Raw genomic sequence first — 18,191 nt, 5'->3', positions numbered from 1 at the left:
CCCGTCTTCAGCTTCGGGATCGGATGGCCTCCCAGTGAAGTTCTTTCAAACCTTCTGGCAAATTATCAAGCCCGAGGTTATGGCACTATTTGATGAGTTTTATGTGGGGCCATGGGCCTGCCAAAAATCCCACCCGAACAATTAAATATCTTCAGGGACTGAATTTTTTTTGCCCACTCGGATTCTTTGTCCAGGTACTGCAGAAGTCTTGAAAACAGCATTTCTTCTGACTGCTCTGATGTACATCGTCCTAGATGTAGCAAAAACATGGTAACTCTCCCAAGATGCCCATGAGTCAGTTTCTTATATGTTGGCCTGAGATTTGCGCTAAGGGAATCAGTTATCAGATCATATGCAGTTGGTGATTCAGGCATACACAAGAGGGGCTTCACGGTCCCATCCCTCCAAACATGAGAAACAAACTCTAAGAAGCGCCTTTCGCACCAAACAAAGAAGCTTCTTAACTTTATGGTGCTTATGGGAAAACCAAACTCTGGCTCCTTCAGAAACATTGCAATTTCGTACATGATAAGGATACTTCTCCCAAGGGCGTATGAAGATGCCTGCTGTGGAGAGAACTGAAGGCAAGATAACTTTTTGAGTACAGCCAAACTAATTGAAAATAGCTCCTTTATCCAGAAATTCTGAACAAATGAATGAAATTGAATAGAATCCAGCCAACGTATGTTGTCATCTTGCTGCAAAGAGCTTCTGTCTAGGTTAGAAAGCACCCTTGAATTCATGTTAAGAACCACATATCGGTCATTGTCACCATCTTTTCTCAACCTAAAGTATCTAGCACAAAGATCATCATACCTAACTGCACAATCATTTGATTCTTGGCCAACGGAGTGACGAAGATGAGATAGGACTTTAACTCTTATTGACCTCCAATTGTTCCAGACATACAATATAGTTTCAGGTGATATCTGGTTACAGGCCAGCATAGCATCACAAGACGATTCATCTTCTGATCCTCCCGCTAATCCCAAGTTGTACCCAGAAGCTTGAGGCTGGAGATAAGCATTAAGAAGAAAATGGGAAGCAACAAGTTCTATTAACAACTTTCCACATTTTCTGCCCACAAGGAAGGCACAACTTAAAATGGCAAGGGATTTTGGCACACATTTCAGTGCATGTGCTCCTAAGGGCATGTACAATGGTGCTATCTTAGGAGTGCCACCTAAGATAAATGATGAGGTGGAGGAGAGAGAACTCATAAGAAAAGACTTGTCTTCTCTTATTTAAGAGAAGGCAAGAGATGATCTCTTAGCACAATTTGTCTCACCATGTTTTTAGGAATAGCTAGTTTTTGAAGATAAGACTAAGAGATGACCCATTGTAGACATTCTTTTTTTGTCATCTCTAAATTACATGCAAAATTTAAGATAAGACTATCTTATCAACCACTGTACATGCCCTAAGTAATCAAAGAGGAAGCAGCAACCGCCGACTTCATTTGTCGTTTCATTGGTTTTTTCATAAAGTCGATTTGCCACTGCCGTCTACCGCCCCGCCATAGGCCTCCCCTGCTCTCACCCTTCTTATTCTATGCTAGCTTTACTCAAGTTTTCAAACAAAAATATCAACCAAATAAACCAATAACCAGCTCAAGCACGGGCGCGGCGTTGCGCTGCGCCTTCGCCTACTAGTCATAATCATATGTCGGGTGTGTGCTCATGATGTTTTTATTCTCTTGATCCGACATTGTGAGTTAATAAAAAGCGCCCTGTATCGGGGAAAAGGTAACATGCATACATTTGAATCACATTCTTTGCCAATATATATGTATAAACTTGACTACGAACAAACATAGGCACATAACTTCATGTTTATTTACATGATAGATAGATTACAACCAAGTTTAATTACAACAGTAAACACTGATATATGTCCATCGGCACATCTGCATATTTACAAAGCACGAGAGCCAAACACCTGAATTGTTTGGAGGTTCAGTCTTCCGACAGTAGCAGTTTGGTGCATGAATCTGCCGTGTGCACTAGTGGGGCTGTACATTCTGCTGCTTGGCACATAAATTTTGGATGAGCCAAAATGATGTCCTCTTATTGACCAAGACATATTTGAACAGTGAACTGAATCACTCTAGGCTTAATTTGCTTCCAGCACCTCCCATTCGTCATCGTCATCATCCGAAGACGTCGTATGGTCCTTAGCATGGTTCCTCTGAGGCAGATCATCTCTGTTTTCATTGCTCCCCAAGGGCCGGTCTGTGTCAACTGACGCACTCTTGCAGTCATTCTTGTGGGAAGAATTAGCTGAGCTGCTAGTCGTCACCAAGGCTGATTTAAGCTTGCTTACACGGGCCTGGATGCTTGCTATTTCTCCCCTACGAAAGTAAAACAAGGGCATTCATATTCAGAGGTTGTATCGATAATACAAGAGCTAACTATGGTTGGCCAAAGAGCTAGAAGACAGTATACAGCTCAATTGAAAGCATGGCTTAGTAATCTTCACTAGTTACGAATTTTCTCCTTTTTAGCTCTGTTTTTTTTTACTTTGTTTGACACTTGTTAATCATATAGTATTGATTTATGTTAACAATATAAAAATTGCAGTGGGGAATTCCTCACTGTTATGCTAAAAAAAAGTGTCATCTCGCATGCAGCACCAAGCTCAATTTCTACAGGTTCTTGATGCCGAGGCCCCCCAGCTCGACCGGCCTGCAGTCATCGTACCATGCTACTGAGCAGTTGCCACCATTAGCATCGAGGTGATCAGTTCAGAAGAACTTGCGCAACCACTTATCGATGGCCTCGAGCAGTCACTTGGGCATCTCTGTTGCCATCATGGTGTGGATGGAATCGCGGGCAGAATCGTTTTCACCATGACGAGCCACCCTCCTTTGATGATCATCCCGCTCAACAGCCACAAACTTGTTACCAGTTTTGTCCAACAAAGGTTGGTAGTCAGCTACCAGATGGAAAGGCAAGGTTGTTAACAAGATTTTTCACTACGAAGAAGACACAAGTCACCCAAGTTTTGGATGAAGAGTTGGGTGGTTGGGGAGTGCACCCACCCTCCTATCGAGATAGGCTCCAAAACAAAAGGATGTACACGACATAGTATGGCAGAGCCTCATTTTAAAATTATACACACTAACACCGGTCAAATAAATGCATGTATGAATGAGCAGTAAGCCTATATTAGTGGGAGAGTGTAACATACTGCATGATATCAATGATGTGACCCTGGTCCAGCAATTGTTCTCTCAGCTGCAACGAGAAATTTTTGAATCCATTAATACAAGGTATGCAAGAAGAGCAACAATTGAAAGAAACAGTAAAATCTACAAACTAAATTTTGCCTATTACCAAAATGTTCTCTTCGGCTTCCTTTTGGAGCTTTCTTGACTCCTCCATTATGCTCCCCATTGTAGCTTCCTTCTCTTTACGTAACAATAGAGCTAATTTATCTTCTTGAATAATTTGCTCCATTGCTGCAGCCTCTTCCTCCATCGAAGTTGCTAGACGTGCATCTAGTTGAAATTTAATCTGTGCACTCGAATTGGGCATGAACATAAAACATTACTATCAATTTCTTACTCACAAAATAACAGCATCCTTGTTCAATGTTATTCTGTTGGCACTTCGCTCTTAATTAAGTTTAGCTGTTGTTACCTCCTGAACAGCTGTAAGCGCTTCATTTCTTTGAGCAGCCAATTTGGTAAGCTTAGACTGAAGGTCCTGAGTTAGAGCCACCAACGAACAATTTTCTCCACACAATACTTGAGCTTGCTATTTATGAATGAATGAATAGTAAGCCTCATTTTTCAATACATATGAAGATACCAGAGCATTAAGAACATGGTACCTTATCATTTGACTCTTTCGAATTCTCAATGAGCTGGTTAAAGTGCTCTGCCATGGCAAGAAAATTTTGATGTGCCTTGTCAGCATTTTGTTTTGCTAGTCGAGACTTTTCCTCCTGAAGCTCAACCTCTTTCATTTTCATGATTGTTGATTCATACAAACAGCTCAATGATTCCTGCAACGAGCTTTATGTGAACTTTCTACAAAATTCATGATCAAACTATTGTGTTCTGTATATTTAACCAAATTTTCTTATGTATATTACAGAATAGTTTAAATTTTATTACAAAATTCGGTACCATAATTTGGCAAGTGTTGGCATGCAAAATCTTGGCTTACCAATGACTAATCTGGAAAATTCAGGCCTTAAACAAAGCAAAAAATTCAATAAACATTGGCTTGGAAATTTTTGGTGCCAATCAAGCAGGACCCATTTTATTAAGATAATGGAAGCTTTTTAACCCCGGCCTCTGCATCATAGATGCATGCAGCCACACTTATTACAGAGTTTATTACATCAACAAGAAAAATAATCTCGACTAAAGAAGAAGAGACCAAAATATCCTGGCCAATAACAACCAAGAGCTATTATACCCACAGCAAGACTACTCTATAAACTAAGAAGTCTATCAGTGGCACGCCATCCAAATCGGGACATAAAGCAGGACCCATATGTTTCTCAATTTTTTTGAGAATCAGAACATATGTTTCTCAATTTGTTTCAGTGTATTGTCCTAATGCTTTCAAGTGAGAAAAAAGAGAAATTACTGGCTGCATGCATGCCAATGACTGATAAAAGATTAAACTTCACAGTTTACAAAAACATAACTAGGTAACTGATAATTTGTGATTTCATAATTAAGAGTAAGGATTGAATCAAAAGCAATCCCATTGACTTGGCTTTGTACCGTATTTTTAGACTAATAAGCATGTTTTTTTTCGATAAAGGGTAATATATTAAAATCAAACTGATATAAAAAACACCTGGCCTGAGACTAATAAGAAGATACGAAAAAACATACTGAGCTTTTAAAGTGGTTTATTGACAAGTAGGATTAAAAATATTGTTTCTAAGGAGAAAGCCTTAGTCGTACAACAGTTACCTTGCTTTTAGTGATATCAGAAATATTCTTGTTTATTTCAGTGATATGAAATGACTGAGTGGAGTTATCAAGAAATCCCTCACTTTTATCTGCACCAGGCATCATCCATTCTTCATTAGGCTGATCTGCATCAAGCTCAACCATCGGGCATAAGGAGTAGTACTTATCACCATCGAAATTGCACGTACTAGTAAAAGTTCGGCGATTATTGAAATTGAGATGTATTGAAGGTAGCTCCTCATTATGAACTGTCTCGGAACCACCCTTTTCTTGAAAGGGTTGTAATGAATTATCTACGATTTTGGATGAGGCAAATAAGTCAAATAGCTTGTGTTGATTGTCTAGCTTAACAAAAGACTGCTCATTTTTCTCCTCAGTAAAATTCAATGGTACTTTTGTTGTCTCGTCAACTGTGCATAGATCGCCAAATAAATTGTAGAAGTTGCCATCATTTGCTGACTTGTGGAGCTCGGGGGTATTTTCTGCAGTACAGAGTGCACCCAACTCTTCTCCAGCATTATCTTTGTTTTCAAACAGAACTTGTAAGTCATTATTATCCTTTGGGTTGGAGAGCGTATGGACAGTTGGAGCATTTGGCAAATTCTTTGATGTCTGTTTGTCTTCCTTTGAGTGAAAATTCACAAGTAAGGTTTCCAAGTAACAGTTATCTTCTGACTTGTCGAAATCATGTTTACTTACCTCATCAGAAAGTTTCAGAGGCACTTGCCCTCCATGTTTCACTGCACAATCTGAAGGGCTCTCCTTAAATAATGGCAACATATTCCCAGAAGAGGCAAGCAAATCTGATAGCTCATAATTATCATTACAGTGTTTGTGGTTGCCTATTTCAGTCTCTGGAGTCACTTCATCTTTTTCAGCTGCACAATGATCATTACATCCTCCTGAATCAGACTGCTCATACTCCATCATATGTGGCTCCGCTGCAGATGTCGATGACGATCCAAGCAGAGCATAATGCTCCTGAAGAAGGCTGTTCATTACTGTTGTAGGAATTCTTGTTTCATTTATCACCACTTTATCCTCGATCTGGGAACATTTTTCTATTTTGTTCTTACTCTGGAATGGTCCATCATAATCTGAAAACGGATCACATTCACCAACAGTGCCACTGCTCTCAGCTGACGTACCAAATAGGGCACTGGTATCCTCTCGAGCTCCTAGATCCACCAATGATATCCCTCCAGAGTGCAAGTTAGATTTCCTGGCTAACATTTGGAAACAAACAAGCATGAGACTGAAGGCCCCATTGAATAAACAACTAGCAGATGCACATATTTGATTGCTACAAGTATTTCCATGTAATGGATGAAAACAAACAACAGGAATGAAAAAAAACGGTGCAAAACACAGTGCACAAAGTTACTTACAATCAGTATGGTCGTGTTCTGCATAATCAACATCTTGGAGTGTAAAAACTGTTTCAGTAGGTTCGCTTACTGCTGGAATGACATCGGAAAGAACAAATCCAACAGCTGCATCAACATCAGAGGAATACTGACTGGCTACAGCCTTCAATATTCGAAGATCAACCTGTAACACAAATACAAAGGGGAAAAAATAACCTTAAATATGCCATGTTTTCTTTATCTTGATGTACAGTTGCACATATATTAGAATTGGTCGCGTAAATACAGTAGGAGGTGGTTCATGTTAATGAATCCAGTCTCCAGGATGAAGTAAACCATGTTTGGCATTGGTTGACAGGGAAATCCATAATCCAGCAAGGCCGCACAATGAATGTCAGAATTTTATATTTATTTTTTGGAAAGGTTGAATAATGTCAGCATAAATGACTTGATACTTGTGCATTTTATTTGGCTGTTGGCTCCTTGCATCTTCTGTCACTATTTTTTACTGTATTTCCCTATAATTACTTGGCTGGACTTATATTATGCACGTGCAGACCTACTACTGATGTCCCTTCCATATATGATTGTACATACTGAGCAGAGCATTCTCTCTCAATAGTATTATAAATTATCCTTTATTGGCCTAAAGCAGAAATTTACCTCCCTCCAAGAAACACTGAAATGCTCCCGGGAGTCTATCAACAGATCTTTTGAATTGTCCTATTAATAGATTTCATCAAACAGTTCGTCGGCAACCCATACGGTGGTGCCTTGTAGGAGCTAGAGCACGCCCAGGAAAATCCAAAATGCAGAGGACCGAAAATAAGATTCTCCAAATAGAATCTTCGCGTGTAAGCTAGATGAATTACTCCATTTTTTATTTTATTTTTGCTAAATAGGACTATTACATATTTACATAGAAGAAATTGACCTTGAGGTATTCCAAACAAAAACATGAACAAATCTTGTGGAGCCAGCCAGCCGGACCAATCCATACCTGCGGGAAGACCTCTCGCAGGGCGCAGAAGACCTGCTTGAATGCCATCGCCGACGCCTCCAGAAGTGGAAAGGGGCTGGATTTTTGGTCAAGGAGAAGGGGGCTGACATGAAGGTTGGGGGAGTGGAGAAAACCAGTGAGACAGAGAGAGGGGTGACGGATGGAAAGAAAGAAGTCGAGGGAGACGACAGGTGAGGAGGAAAAGCTCGGATGGGGACGCGCCAGTTACTCGCGAATATTCATGGCGTATAGAATGGCAACTGGGGCCGCATTAGCCGTGGGGGCCATACGGTCAGTGAGTGCCACGGGGGGCTGCGCTTGGCTCCAACCTTCCTGGGAGGCTGGGGCGCGAGGAGACCGGCTTGTCAGTGACACGGATAGTGTGGCTCGTTGTCTCACGGTGGGTCGACTAGGACGGCAACCAGAGGACCTTTTTTTTAGAAAAAATACTAGACCTGTCCGGTGTTGCCGACACGGAGGCCGTTGGCACGTCAAGTTTCAATGTGGTCCACCCGTCACACATCGTGTGCATTTCTTTCACAGTGCTGCCGACCACCCGTCACGCCCACCGTGAGCCCGTGGTGTCGCGTCGTGCGTCTTCCGCTACACGAGGCCTCATCTGAGACCTGGACAGGCGGGCCGTCCTGGTGCGTAAGCGGTTCTGTAGTTGGCCGCCGGCTGAAGCGCACGACGGCATCGGCAATGGACGCGTCGACGCCTGACGGAAAACCAACCAATCCATAGGGCCGAACCAGGCTACCGACGCGGCTACGGTACACACTGCAGGCCACCGAGTGCTGGAAGCCATCACAGTTTGGTCCAGCATCAATTTTTTCAGGCACAACTCACAGTCTCTGCTATGCTCTCACTCCACGAGATAACTAGGGCCATGGTACGGACAAGGTTGATGGTTACAAGCATCTGTCATATTTACAGGACCGTGGAAACGGTGAAAAAGACGTACGGCGTACGTGCTACCCCGAGCCCACAGAGCCGAAGCACTCTCACCAATCTTTCAGAAACTCGTCGGCCAGATCTTTGTAGCTCACCTTTTTCTTCTTGGGAGCCGCGGGATTTGGATCTGGGGCTGGAACCCCCGCACTGTATGACGAACTTCCTGCCGGCGGTGCCGGAGCCACGGGATTGGATGCAGAACCACCTGTCTCAGGCACCGGAGCCCTGTTATCCGACATGGAACTTCTCACACGCGGCGGATCATGCTCGACTTTGGCTGGGGGATCGCTGCTCGCTTCTTCCCTAAGCGACGGTATCATGTCGAGGAGCATCGCGTGCAGAGGATCAACCATCTGTTCTATCTTCTCACCTGCCATGCTCTCTCCTTCACCAGCGTCTGTTCTTTGGGAAGTTCCTTTGCTTTCGAACTTTGGACTGCCTGTCTTCTCCTCTGCGGCACTCAGTTTGACGACTGTGGGCTCTCGATCGTCCAATGTGATGAACTGGGCCCCTGCAGGCGGTCCTTGGTTTTCATCCAGGCTATCTTCTTCCATCTTTACGACAGCATCTGTGCCAACCTTTTGATCTTCTTCACCTGTTTCACCAGGGCCGCTTTCGTCAGATTCACGATAGTCTATTTTCGCTTGCCGGGTTCCTCTTCTAGCACTTGTTCTTCGAACTGGTCTAGGAGCAGCTCGAGGTGGTCGTTGGTGCTTGTCACTGCTATCTTCTTCCATCCTGGAGATGGGATCTGTGTTCGACTTTTCATCATCTTGACCTGTTTCACCAGGACCGTCTTCTTCAGGTTCACCATCATCTATTTTTGCCTGCTTATTTCCTCTTCTAGCCCTTGTTGTTCGGACTGGCCTAGGAGCAGCCCGTACAGTTCTCGAACTACTGCTTGTCGCCCTGCCCCTTTTCCTTGCATGTTTAACATGAGATATTTCAACCTCCTCATTTTCAGCAGTCTTGTCATTAGAGGGCTGGGCCTTTTCCTCACTGAAATAAAACATCAACAATCAAAAGGTAAATAGTTGTTTTCAGAGATGATGAAATGGTGGATACGTTGAACCTTCAAATGTGAACATTCAACATATACCTCCTTTCGATTTGTATTTCTTCTAATGTATCCGGTTTAAGGTTGTAGGCGGTTTCAGGCAATTTCATTTGTTTCTCCACTGAATCTTCTAACCACTTGTTACTGACAACATGCAATCTTTTGTCGTGTAGGTAACGCCTCTCAGCTGGAGAGAAGCTGCATAAACAATAGACTCATTACTGTTCCTATTCCCTGTCACTCACATAATATACAAAAAAAAGCATTAAATCATCACCTCTTGTACAATATGTCAAAATTGTACACCTCAAGAACTGAAACTATAACCAAATGGGTAGCAGGAGCAAGGCTGCTGCAATACTGACCACCATGCATTGTAAGGTCCTGCTTCACCCTCTTTAGTGCAAGATCAGATATTACATTGTAGTCCTCGTTCCTTCAGGAAGAAAACAAAAAAAGGAGAAACAAATAAGTATTGACATTACATGGAAGATGATATTTGGCAGTAAATGAGACTTACACTAAAGGTGCATGATACAAGTAAACGCAGCAACCCTGGAAGAAGCAGAATCTTTCATCTGCATAATACTTCTTTTTGTACCGGTGTACCATGCTTGGATCGACAGTAACTTTGTCCATGTTGATGAATATCTGAACAATGAATCAATGAAAGAACTGAAACTATAACCATAAACTAGCCCTTATAAAAAGGGCAAAAAGCAACAATATTTCAAGTCACAGCCAGCAACACCTTTCCTGCCACTTGCTAGTCAGAGCAACCTTCTCAGCACAAGCTAAGAATTTTATGTGATAAAACCACTTTAACAACAAAATTACAATGCCAGGGGATGCGACAATACGTGGATCTATGGCGAAGTAACAATCCAAAATTATGTTTGTGCTGTCATTCAAACTCTAACAGTGCTCGCTGGGTGAGTTGTTTGATGGCCATTATTAGGGAGATTTAAATTGGTGAAATCTGTCGAAGATTTATGTGTCTGAAAGGGATATCGCAACATGATTTCTCTAGCAAAGAGATACTATCAAATAGTGCTTTCTCTATCTGAGGCTTTATTCACGGGATGTACATAAATGTGGCCTTCAGATATCCCTAAAGCTATAGCCTATTTCAGATTCATCTGTCCCAAGGCTCATGTTGAGGGGTTTGCAAATTGCTCATATATGTACTGTAGCAATCCCATGTAGCTTCCAGCTAGCTACAGGGTGTACTGTAGTATGTGGCTATGTGCACCTTCTACTATATAGCTGACTGAGAGAACTGAGCACCACTCAGTTTGTGGGGCCGCGTGAACATCAACCCACCCAGGGGCAGATCTAGGCCAAACAAGGCCAAGGTGCACAGCTCATGGGCTAAGGAGCATACACCAAATTGTGCAGAGCCCATGAAATACCAGGGTGCACACACCAACTTTTATGGGCTGATTGCAAGGAAAAAAGATGTTGGACCCTGGTGCATGTGCACCCTGGTAGCCCAACGTGGCTCCGCCCCTGAACCCACCCATTGGGGTTCAACTGTCATGGTATTGGTGCCTGGTGTCTAGGTCGTTCTTCTATAAACAATGCCATCAGCTTCTATAGCCTGCTGTCTACGTCATTCTTCTATAAACAATGCTATCAGCCATACTATAGCTGGTAGCATGATTAATTCAGACCCCCGTAACACATCTTGATTTTTGAAAAATTGTCACATGTGTTTAAGGAGATAAAGCATTTGCCGCATACAAAAATAAGCTCTGTACCTGCTTCAGGTCAGAAACATCGATGTCCCAGTAGTAAAAATCTGCATACGAGTCGATCTCTTCAGGAAATTTGTGCCTGGCAAAATCTGCAAGAAAGAGGATATACCTGCACAGCAAAATGCATTAGAATATGTTGGGTAAAAAGATTAGAGGAATATGTGATATAAGCAAAGGACGAACTTGGGTTGCAAACGAAGAAGTATTTTTTGCTTGCAACAGTCCAAGATCCAGGAATAATGAATGATCCTTCCGTGGCGTATGGCCGCCTGATATTTGATACCTGAGAGTGCAGCAAATAGCCTCAAACTGTATGTACTCAGCACCCAGGATAAGGAAAAGTAGCCCTGCACAACAAAAGTGGAATACCTTTCTTCTCCGCTGCTATGCAGTGAGTAACAGAGTCATTAAGATTCATCGAGAAAGATCCTCCATTCTCCACAACCAGTTTATGGAAATAGTCGAGGTTATATGACGGAGGGGTGTTGACAAAATCTAAGTATGATAAGGAATGTACCAGTCCGAATATATGGTGTGCTTTAAAAAGATGCAGATATAGTTGCTTGACCTTCTACACAAATGTGTAGGTAGTGGCATATATGCCAAAAAAAAGGATACAGAACATCGTGTTTGCAAATATCAGGGTTTCGCCCTTTAAGCCTGATATGTCAGTCTTCATAAGATGTGAAGGGATGATTGATACATTCTTCTTCTCCCCCCTTTTGTTTATTTTTGGGTTCTGTAAGTTGTCATTTTTCAGACTCTTATCATCTTCTGCCTTGTGCATTGACCCATTACTTGAGTGCACGATCTCCACAAATGCTGCAATGATCAATATTCCAGAGTTCATCTTTCAGATATATAATCAATATGCATGGCATCAGAAGCAATGTGCCTTACTGTGAGATATTCAAATTGAAATGAGGATATTGATACAGCGCAAAAAAGAATTACATTGCACATCAAGGCACTCGTGCCATGGCTTATCATATCTCACTCGTTGAATGCGGGGGAACCTCAAGCAGTATGGGGCAGCAAAAACCTTCAATATATTGGAAGCAATTGTCAAAAACCAACTGGAGAGCAAATCAGTGATTGGCTAAATTGGACAAGAAGAAATATTTCTTGAGCATAACTTTTTTGAAGACTGCAATACAACAAGTATTCGATTCTTTAAAATGAATTACCTCGGATTTAATTGTTCGAATATCACTTGTTATAGATAGTATGACTGACCTGCAATTCGTGATTTAGCAGATCAGATGCTTGCTACAGCTGAGGCTGGCTAGTAAGAAGCCAAGAACCCAAATGATTAAAGAAAGCTTACTTATCAGGGCTTTCTATCCAAACATCTGGCCGCTCCTTCGAATTGTTTGTTACTTCATAAAATCTGGGTGTTTTTTTGGGGGTTCCACTTTTGATGATTAAAAAAATAGCCATTCATGAGACGGAAATGGGGTGCCTTAACAAATAAATTCAAACATGTAGCATACTAAACTAATAATAATGCAAAAGCAGAAACAAAGACAATATACCTAAAGTGGGGCTTCAGTTTCGCGACTAGAGTGGCAAGTTCTTCATCGGAGAGACCAGTACCGACTCGACAAAATGAAAGAAATCTTGCAAGGATAGCAAAATACATAAAGGTAGGAAACAAAAACTTTGACAATCTGACCATATCAAAAACTCATAAGAAACACTCTGAGAACTATTAGAACATGAAAAACTGAATGATCAAAATGCTATAATTTTTTTACTTGCTTTTTTTCCTTTTGAGACCAGAACTTAGCTATTAAGAACGTCAATATAGTATTAGGAGAACCGAATTCCCTCTCTTAACCATATATCCACCTACTTTCCCCCACATTGGTAGATATAAAGGTACACAAACTACTGTAGGAGAAAAGGTTTGCTTACCTTTTGGGGTGACTATTATCATCTGAAGACACTGCAAGACCAACTAAAAACTGTGCAACCTATAAATCGGTTTCGAATGATCAGAATTCCTTCATAGCATCCACTTGGAAGAACAAAGATAATTTAAGTATAGTCTTAGCATTACAAGAAAATTGCAGTTGGTAAGTCATGAGTTGTTATGTAAGAATCAAGAGTACACATTCAAAACTTTGCACCTCAGCTAGTGTTAATGTTGAAACCAGAACAGTGAAAGAAGTATGTGAAATTCAAAACAAGCACATGTACACACCTCTCCTCCTCGACGCCCTGATCCATAATATCCACCTAAAAAATAAAGGAATGGACATACACTCAATCACTGCACTCAATCAACAGGTGGAAAAGTTTACTGTTAATACTTCAAGTAAGCATGATGATGCTGACCTATAATAATAACATCCAGATCAGCACCAGCATGTATATAATCAGGCTTTAGTTTAAGCCACTTTCCAGTTCGATCACCAGGTTCCCATTTGGAATCAAGGTCCTTTAGTACAATTCCCTCATCTCTAATCACAAACAATGGATTGAAAAATCAAGAGACCACATTTAGTTATTAGTGTTACAAACAGATTGCTACGTTGTTTTGTGTTTAGGAAGTGGAAACAAACCTGTTTTCGACAGTCTCCTTGAAGAATTTCTCAACGTCTTCAATATTGGGAGCAAAAATGGACCAGCATGGTTCATCTACAATTTGCAAGCATAACTACTGTTACATATTACTGAAAGGAAAAAAAAGATATAGCAAAAAAATCAAGCTCGTTATGCACTGCAGAAAATAAATTTGTAAACATAAAAAAAAACATGTCAAAGCAAAAGGACAGTTCTGTTAACACCCCTGTGGCAAATTTTTTGAAGATGCCATCTAGATTTATTTATTTGAATCAGATGTCAAGTTGAGACAGCATATAACTTTCAGGAGCTACCTGGGGGGCGATGGGTGTTTAGACCACCTGTTGGGACCAAAATCTCAAGACGACCCTTTAAAGGTTTGACAACCTTCCGCAGAATTTCGTGCCGCTCCGACAAACTTTGGTGGATAACACTAGTGTCTCCAGAATAAAGAATGTCAAAAGCAATATCTGTACATTCCTAGCGTCAAGCAAAACATGGCCAGCATGAAAAGAAAAAGTGATATGAAAAACTGAAGGGTGAAATAATGTTCCTCATAATTAAGTATTTGCGAACCAAAGGAAAATAAATTTCAGGTCATGTGTTAAATGCATATAGATCTACCCAAGCGAGAAACAAATGTCCTAGTGTTTTCAGGACACTGAAACCCAAAAGGTGTTTCATTACCAATTTGCCAGTTACTCCCTCCGTTCGGAATTACTTGTCGCAGAAATGGATGTATCTAGACGTATTTTAGTTCTAGGTACATCCGTTTCCGAGACAAGTAATTCCGAACAGAGGGAGTAGGTATCAATACAGAAAGCAAGATGCAAGAAGCAGTTAAAAGTGAAGGATACAGCACAACTGCAAGGGGAAAAAGGTAATTTCAGTTAGATAGGGACTGCCATACCAGGGTGAATCTAAAATGAACCTATAGTGAACAAGTTAATGATAAAACCTGTCGATTTGTCTCCAGCCCCTCACTAGCAGCCTTTGCTGTGAATAAAATAGTTTGAGTTCACTGTAAAATATTCAACAGAACACGCAAAATATTACTAATTCCAATGAAAGTTTAAAAACCTATTTCCTGGTTTGAGCCAAATTCAGCAAACCGATTAAGCGCAGTATCCCAAACAAGCATCTCCCCATCCAAAATACACCTGAGGATTCAGTTGAATTCATATCAGAGTTAAGAATGAGTGACCAAGTTGTATTGTGAAATAATCTACACAAAACATTGATATCATTCCCACAGAGAGCTTATATTGTCAAGGAAATAATATAAGGGGCAAGATGATCCCATAATAACTCAGCACATTCGGGTTTGTCTATCTAGCTAACTAGCCAAATAAGACCAACAAACTGACTACATGTTCCAATAATCACTGGAAAGATTTTGTCCATTTGTTTATTATGATAGGACTAAGCCCTGAGATGGACTTCTTTCATGCAAAGTCTAGCATCATTCTTATTAATGCTACAGTACCCCCAAAAAAAGAGGATACTACTGCTTAGTAATAATAAACAATACCTGTCAACCAGGATATTTTCCTTAATAAATTTGGACATCCCAGATGTATATTCAGAATGATCAAGAAAGGTCCTGACATACAGAAAACATTAGTGGGCCAAGATGAGGCTCTCTGTAAACTCAAAAACATATACGTTTCAGAAGAATGTGCAAGTAAATATGGAACAATTTAATTTACCGTGAGAAGAAATGAATCTCTTCCCCATTCTTGTGAATTTGGATACGATCGCCATCAAATTTGCACTCAGCAACCACTGGTTTGCCATGAAGCTGGAGACAGGGAGGTGGCAGTTTGACGAAGCAGATTCAGGTGATGCCAAAGAGAAATACAGAGAGGGTATTTCCTTGGCAATAGTTACAACATGCAGTGTCACACTAGGAGCTAGAAAAAACAAGGAAATACCTTCTTCCATGCAGATGAAGCGTTACCGACTCTCATAGCTAGCTGAGGCCTCACAGCCTTTCCGACTTCTATATCCTGATCATACAACATAGGAGTAACAGAAGTAATGAGAAAATTGTGTGTGCCTGAAAGATATTCAATGACCTATCCATCCAAAAGATGGCTCCATGCATAGACAAAAGAGCAAAAGGTAAGAGCTACGAAATAATACTACATTTTGAAGACTTTGACCGTTGAACCACGAATAGTATGTGTCAGAAAAAAAGTACAAGCAACAGCATAATCACCTGACGTTTATGCCTTTGACTTCGATCATTAAGCTTTTCACAGACCCATTTTAAGTCACAAGTGACATTGAATAAGTCCTCAGCGTCAGGATGAAATTCATGGAATATGCTCTTCTCACTGATCCCCAATTTCAAGTCTATGATGGTACAGGAACATCAAAAGAAATTCAGAAGTACTGTTGGAATGTGCATCAATTATTAAGCATAAAGAAACAATAGTCTGTAGAACAAGTTCACCTTTAATAATGATCATGAGAAGCCACTTCATTTCAAGGGCATTGGTTTTCTTGATCATACTTGAAAGAACCGAAGCCTTCTCAGACCTATATAAAATGAGGAGGAACTTCTGATTTCTGACTTTCAGTCATACACGAATGCGAAGGAAATAGATGCATAAGCTACCTAGTATCACTTGCAGATAGACGATCAAGTGCGTCATTAACCTCCTTTATTGTCAACCCACCAGAAGTCATTCCTTGCCTCCGCTGCAGCACCTGAGTAGAAAAAGGAAATTATGTCAAAAGCGGCCTGAAAAAAAAAAGGCAAGATAAGCTGCTACAACAAGCAGCATCTTGATAAATCAATACAGCCACATGCATTTTGAATTGAATCGGCGTTTCTTTATACATTTATAGTATCAAACCAATGACACCATATACAACTACCAATAAGGCTTCCAGCCTTCTACTTTCGAGCCATTAGACCATTTTTCGTTACAAGTTGTGCACCCGAATCACAGAGAACACACTGACGATAGCCAGTGGTACATTGCTAAGCATATGAAGAACATCATGTCAAGCACACAGCTGAAAGGTCAAACCCCTAAGTCAACCTCTAATCCTCAACGGCTAAACCCTACACAATTCAATCAGTTGGCACAATCCATCGAACCCCATACAACAATCCATCAACGGCGAGGCGACGCTGTGATTACGGAGAACGACAATGCTGAATGGTGGGGAAAAAAATGGTCCCGACTGTACCTCGGCGGCGACGAGGGAGAAGTTGCCCGCGTTGCGGCCGCCGCCCCCGCGGCGCCAGTTGGTGAGGCGGACGGCGTCGGGGGAGTCCTTGGCGATTCCGAGCGCTTCGACGAGCGCGGCGGCGAGGGCGGCCTCCTTGAGGCCGTAGGAGCCGCGCTCGCGGTCGAGGGACGGGAGGATGAGGCGGAGCGCGCTGAAGTAGTCGTCCCTGCCGCTGGCCCCGTAGGCGCGGTCGAGGAACGTGCGGAGGCGGCCCCGCTTCTTCGCGGACGTGCGGTCCCGCGTCATGGCCTGGAACATCGCCACCAGGAGCCCGAACCGCACCGTCGCCGCCATCGCCGGCGTCGTGGGTGCGGGGTGGGGACGGCAGAGGGTCGAACCAGGGGCCTCTCTGCAAAACTGCGCCGCCGCTATATTGTTTTTTTTTCCTTGGTTCCTTCTCCCGCACGAGCTCCAGAGGGTTCGGAGGAAATGACGTGGTTTACTTTTGTGTACAACAAGGCCCAACAGACAAACTACACTCGTTCGTTGGCCCACCTTTGCTTTCGTCCGTCACCGTACAAGGCCCGAAACAAAGGAGTGAGAGATATTTTTTATTGTCAAAAAAAAAGGAGTAAGAGATTTTTGTGTTTCAGTGTCTAGTTTATTTCACATTGTTGATTCTAGTCCAAAGCATCCCCGTTTTGTGCAGTCTGTTATTTGCTTAGAATAATACAATTTTTCTATTGATAATTGTATTAAAATACATGGATTATTTAGCAAGTACGTAGTTATGCATAGCATCTAACGACTTTGGGATATTTGACGACTGAGCATAGTTCCAACACTGGATTGGTCTCTAAATGCCAGGCAGCTAAACATAGCATTTGACAACTTGGATGTAGACACTTGCTCATAGGTCATACCATTGTGATTAGAGTTAAAATGGTCCCACTTTATCTTTTCCTTTGCATGTTCAAATGGATGAACATTATTCATGTTTTCCCATCTGGACATCATTGTCCGATATATGGCTCTAAATCTTATTTTGTCCGGAACACATATAGGTCCGCACCTCGTATATCCAGGAATTTTACTACCATACCACAACAAGACCTTTTCCCACGAAGTCATGTTTGTCTTTTATAAGTTTAGTGTGACCATTTTTTCTCTCCCGCACGAGCTCGAGAGGGTTCCGAGGAATGCCGTCGTTCAATTTTGGGTAGAAGGACCGAAGGGCGCGTCTATAGCTCACGTGTAGCGAGCGTGAGCCAAACAGTATTTGGAAAAATGTTCTGGATGTATCAAAAAAAGTTCCAGATGTATAAAGAAAATTGATAATGTGTATGAGTAACATAGACATGTATTG

General features: G+C 41.7%; 2 protein-coding genes across 3 annotated transcripts; both read right to left on the bottom strand.

The window, feature by feature from the left end:
• Positions 1 to 1,773: 1,773 nt before the first annotated feature.
• Positions 1,774 to 7,576, bottom strand: LOC123190259 (uncharacterized). 2 transcript variants are annotated; one of them, XM_044602870.1, is made up of 9 exons: positions 7,304 to 7,576; positions 6,325 to 6,487; positions 5,125 to 6,162; positions 4,937 to 5,025; positions 3,835 to 4,008; positions 3,642 to 3,758; positions 3,336 to 3,515; positions 3,190 to 3,236; positions 1,774 to 2,350 (listed from the first exon to the last, which is right to left on the bottom strand). In XM_044602870.1, the coding sequence occupies exons 1-9, from the start codon at positions 7,349 to 7,351 to the stop codon at positions 2,113 to 2,115; spliced, it is 2,094 nt and encodes a 697-aa protein (XP_044458805.1). In that variant the 5' UTR covers positions 7,352 to 7,576; the 3' UTR covers positions 1,774 to 2,112. The 2 variants fall into 2 exon arrangements, with proteins under 2 accessions (XP_044458805.1, XP_044458804.1); XM_044602869.1 differs by having other exon boundaries at positions 4,937 to 6,162.
• A 582-nt stretch (positions 7,577 to 8,158) lies between these two features.
• LOC123190257 (putative DNA ligase 4) lies at positions 8,159 to 17,275 on the bottom strand. Its single transcript, XM_044602868.1, has 27 exons — positions 16,844 to 17,275; positions 16,263 to 16,354; positions 16,098 to 16,183; positions 15,861 to 15,997; positions 15,574 to 15,648; positions 15,349 to 15,440; positions 15,171 to 15,242; positions 14,720 to 14,799; positions 14,598 to 14,635; positions 14,497 to 14,503; positions 13,954 to 14,109; positions 13,639 to 13,714; positions 13,412 to 13,536; positions 13,278 to 13,312; positions 12,989 to 13,047; positions 12,607 to 12,690; positions 12,399 to 12,485; positions 12,259 to 12,307; positions 12,026 to 12,113; positions 11,690 to 11,893; positions 11,441 to 11,566; positions 11,255 to 11,354; positions 11,075 to 11,180; positions 9,835 to 9,965; positions 9,592 to 9,750; positions 9,357 to 9,512; positions 8,159 to 9,256 (listed from the first exon to the last, which is right to left on the bottom strand). Exons 1-27 carry the CDS (start codon positions 17,177 to 17,179, stop codon positions 8,308 to 8,310), a joined length of 3,705 nt encoding a protein of 1,234 aa, XP_044458803.1. The 5' UTR covers positions 17,180 to 17,275; the 3' UTR covers positions 8,159 to 8,307.
• Between the last annotated feature and the right edge of the window lie 916 nt (positions 17,276 to 18,191).

This window comes from Triticum aestivum, chromosome 2A, assembly GCF_018294505.1.
Source record: "Triticum aestivum cultivar Chinese Spring chromosome 2A, IWGSC CS RefSeq v2.1, whole genome shotgun sequence".
Classification (NCBI taxonomy): domain Eukaryota; kingdom Viridiplantae; phylum Streptophyta; class Magnoliopsida; order Poales; family Poaceae; genus Triticum; species Triticum aestivum.
This window is presented reverse-complemented; position numbering and strand designations above follow the sequence as displayed.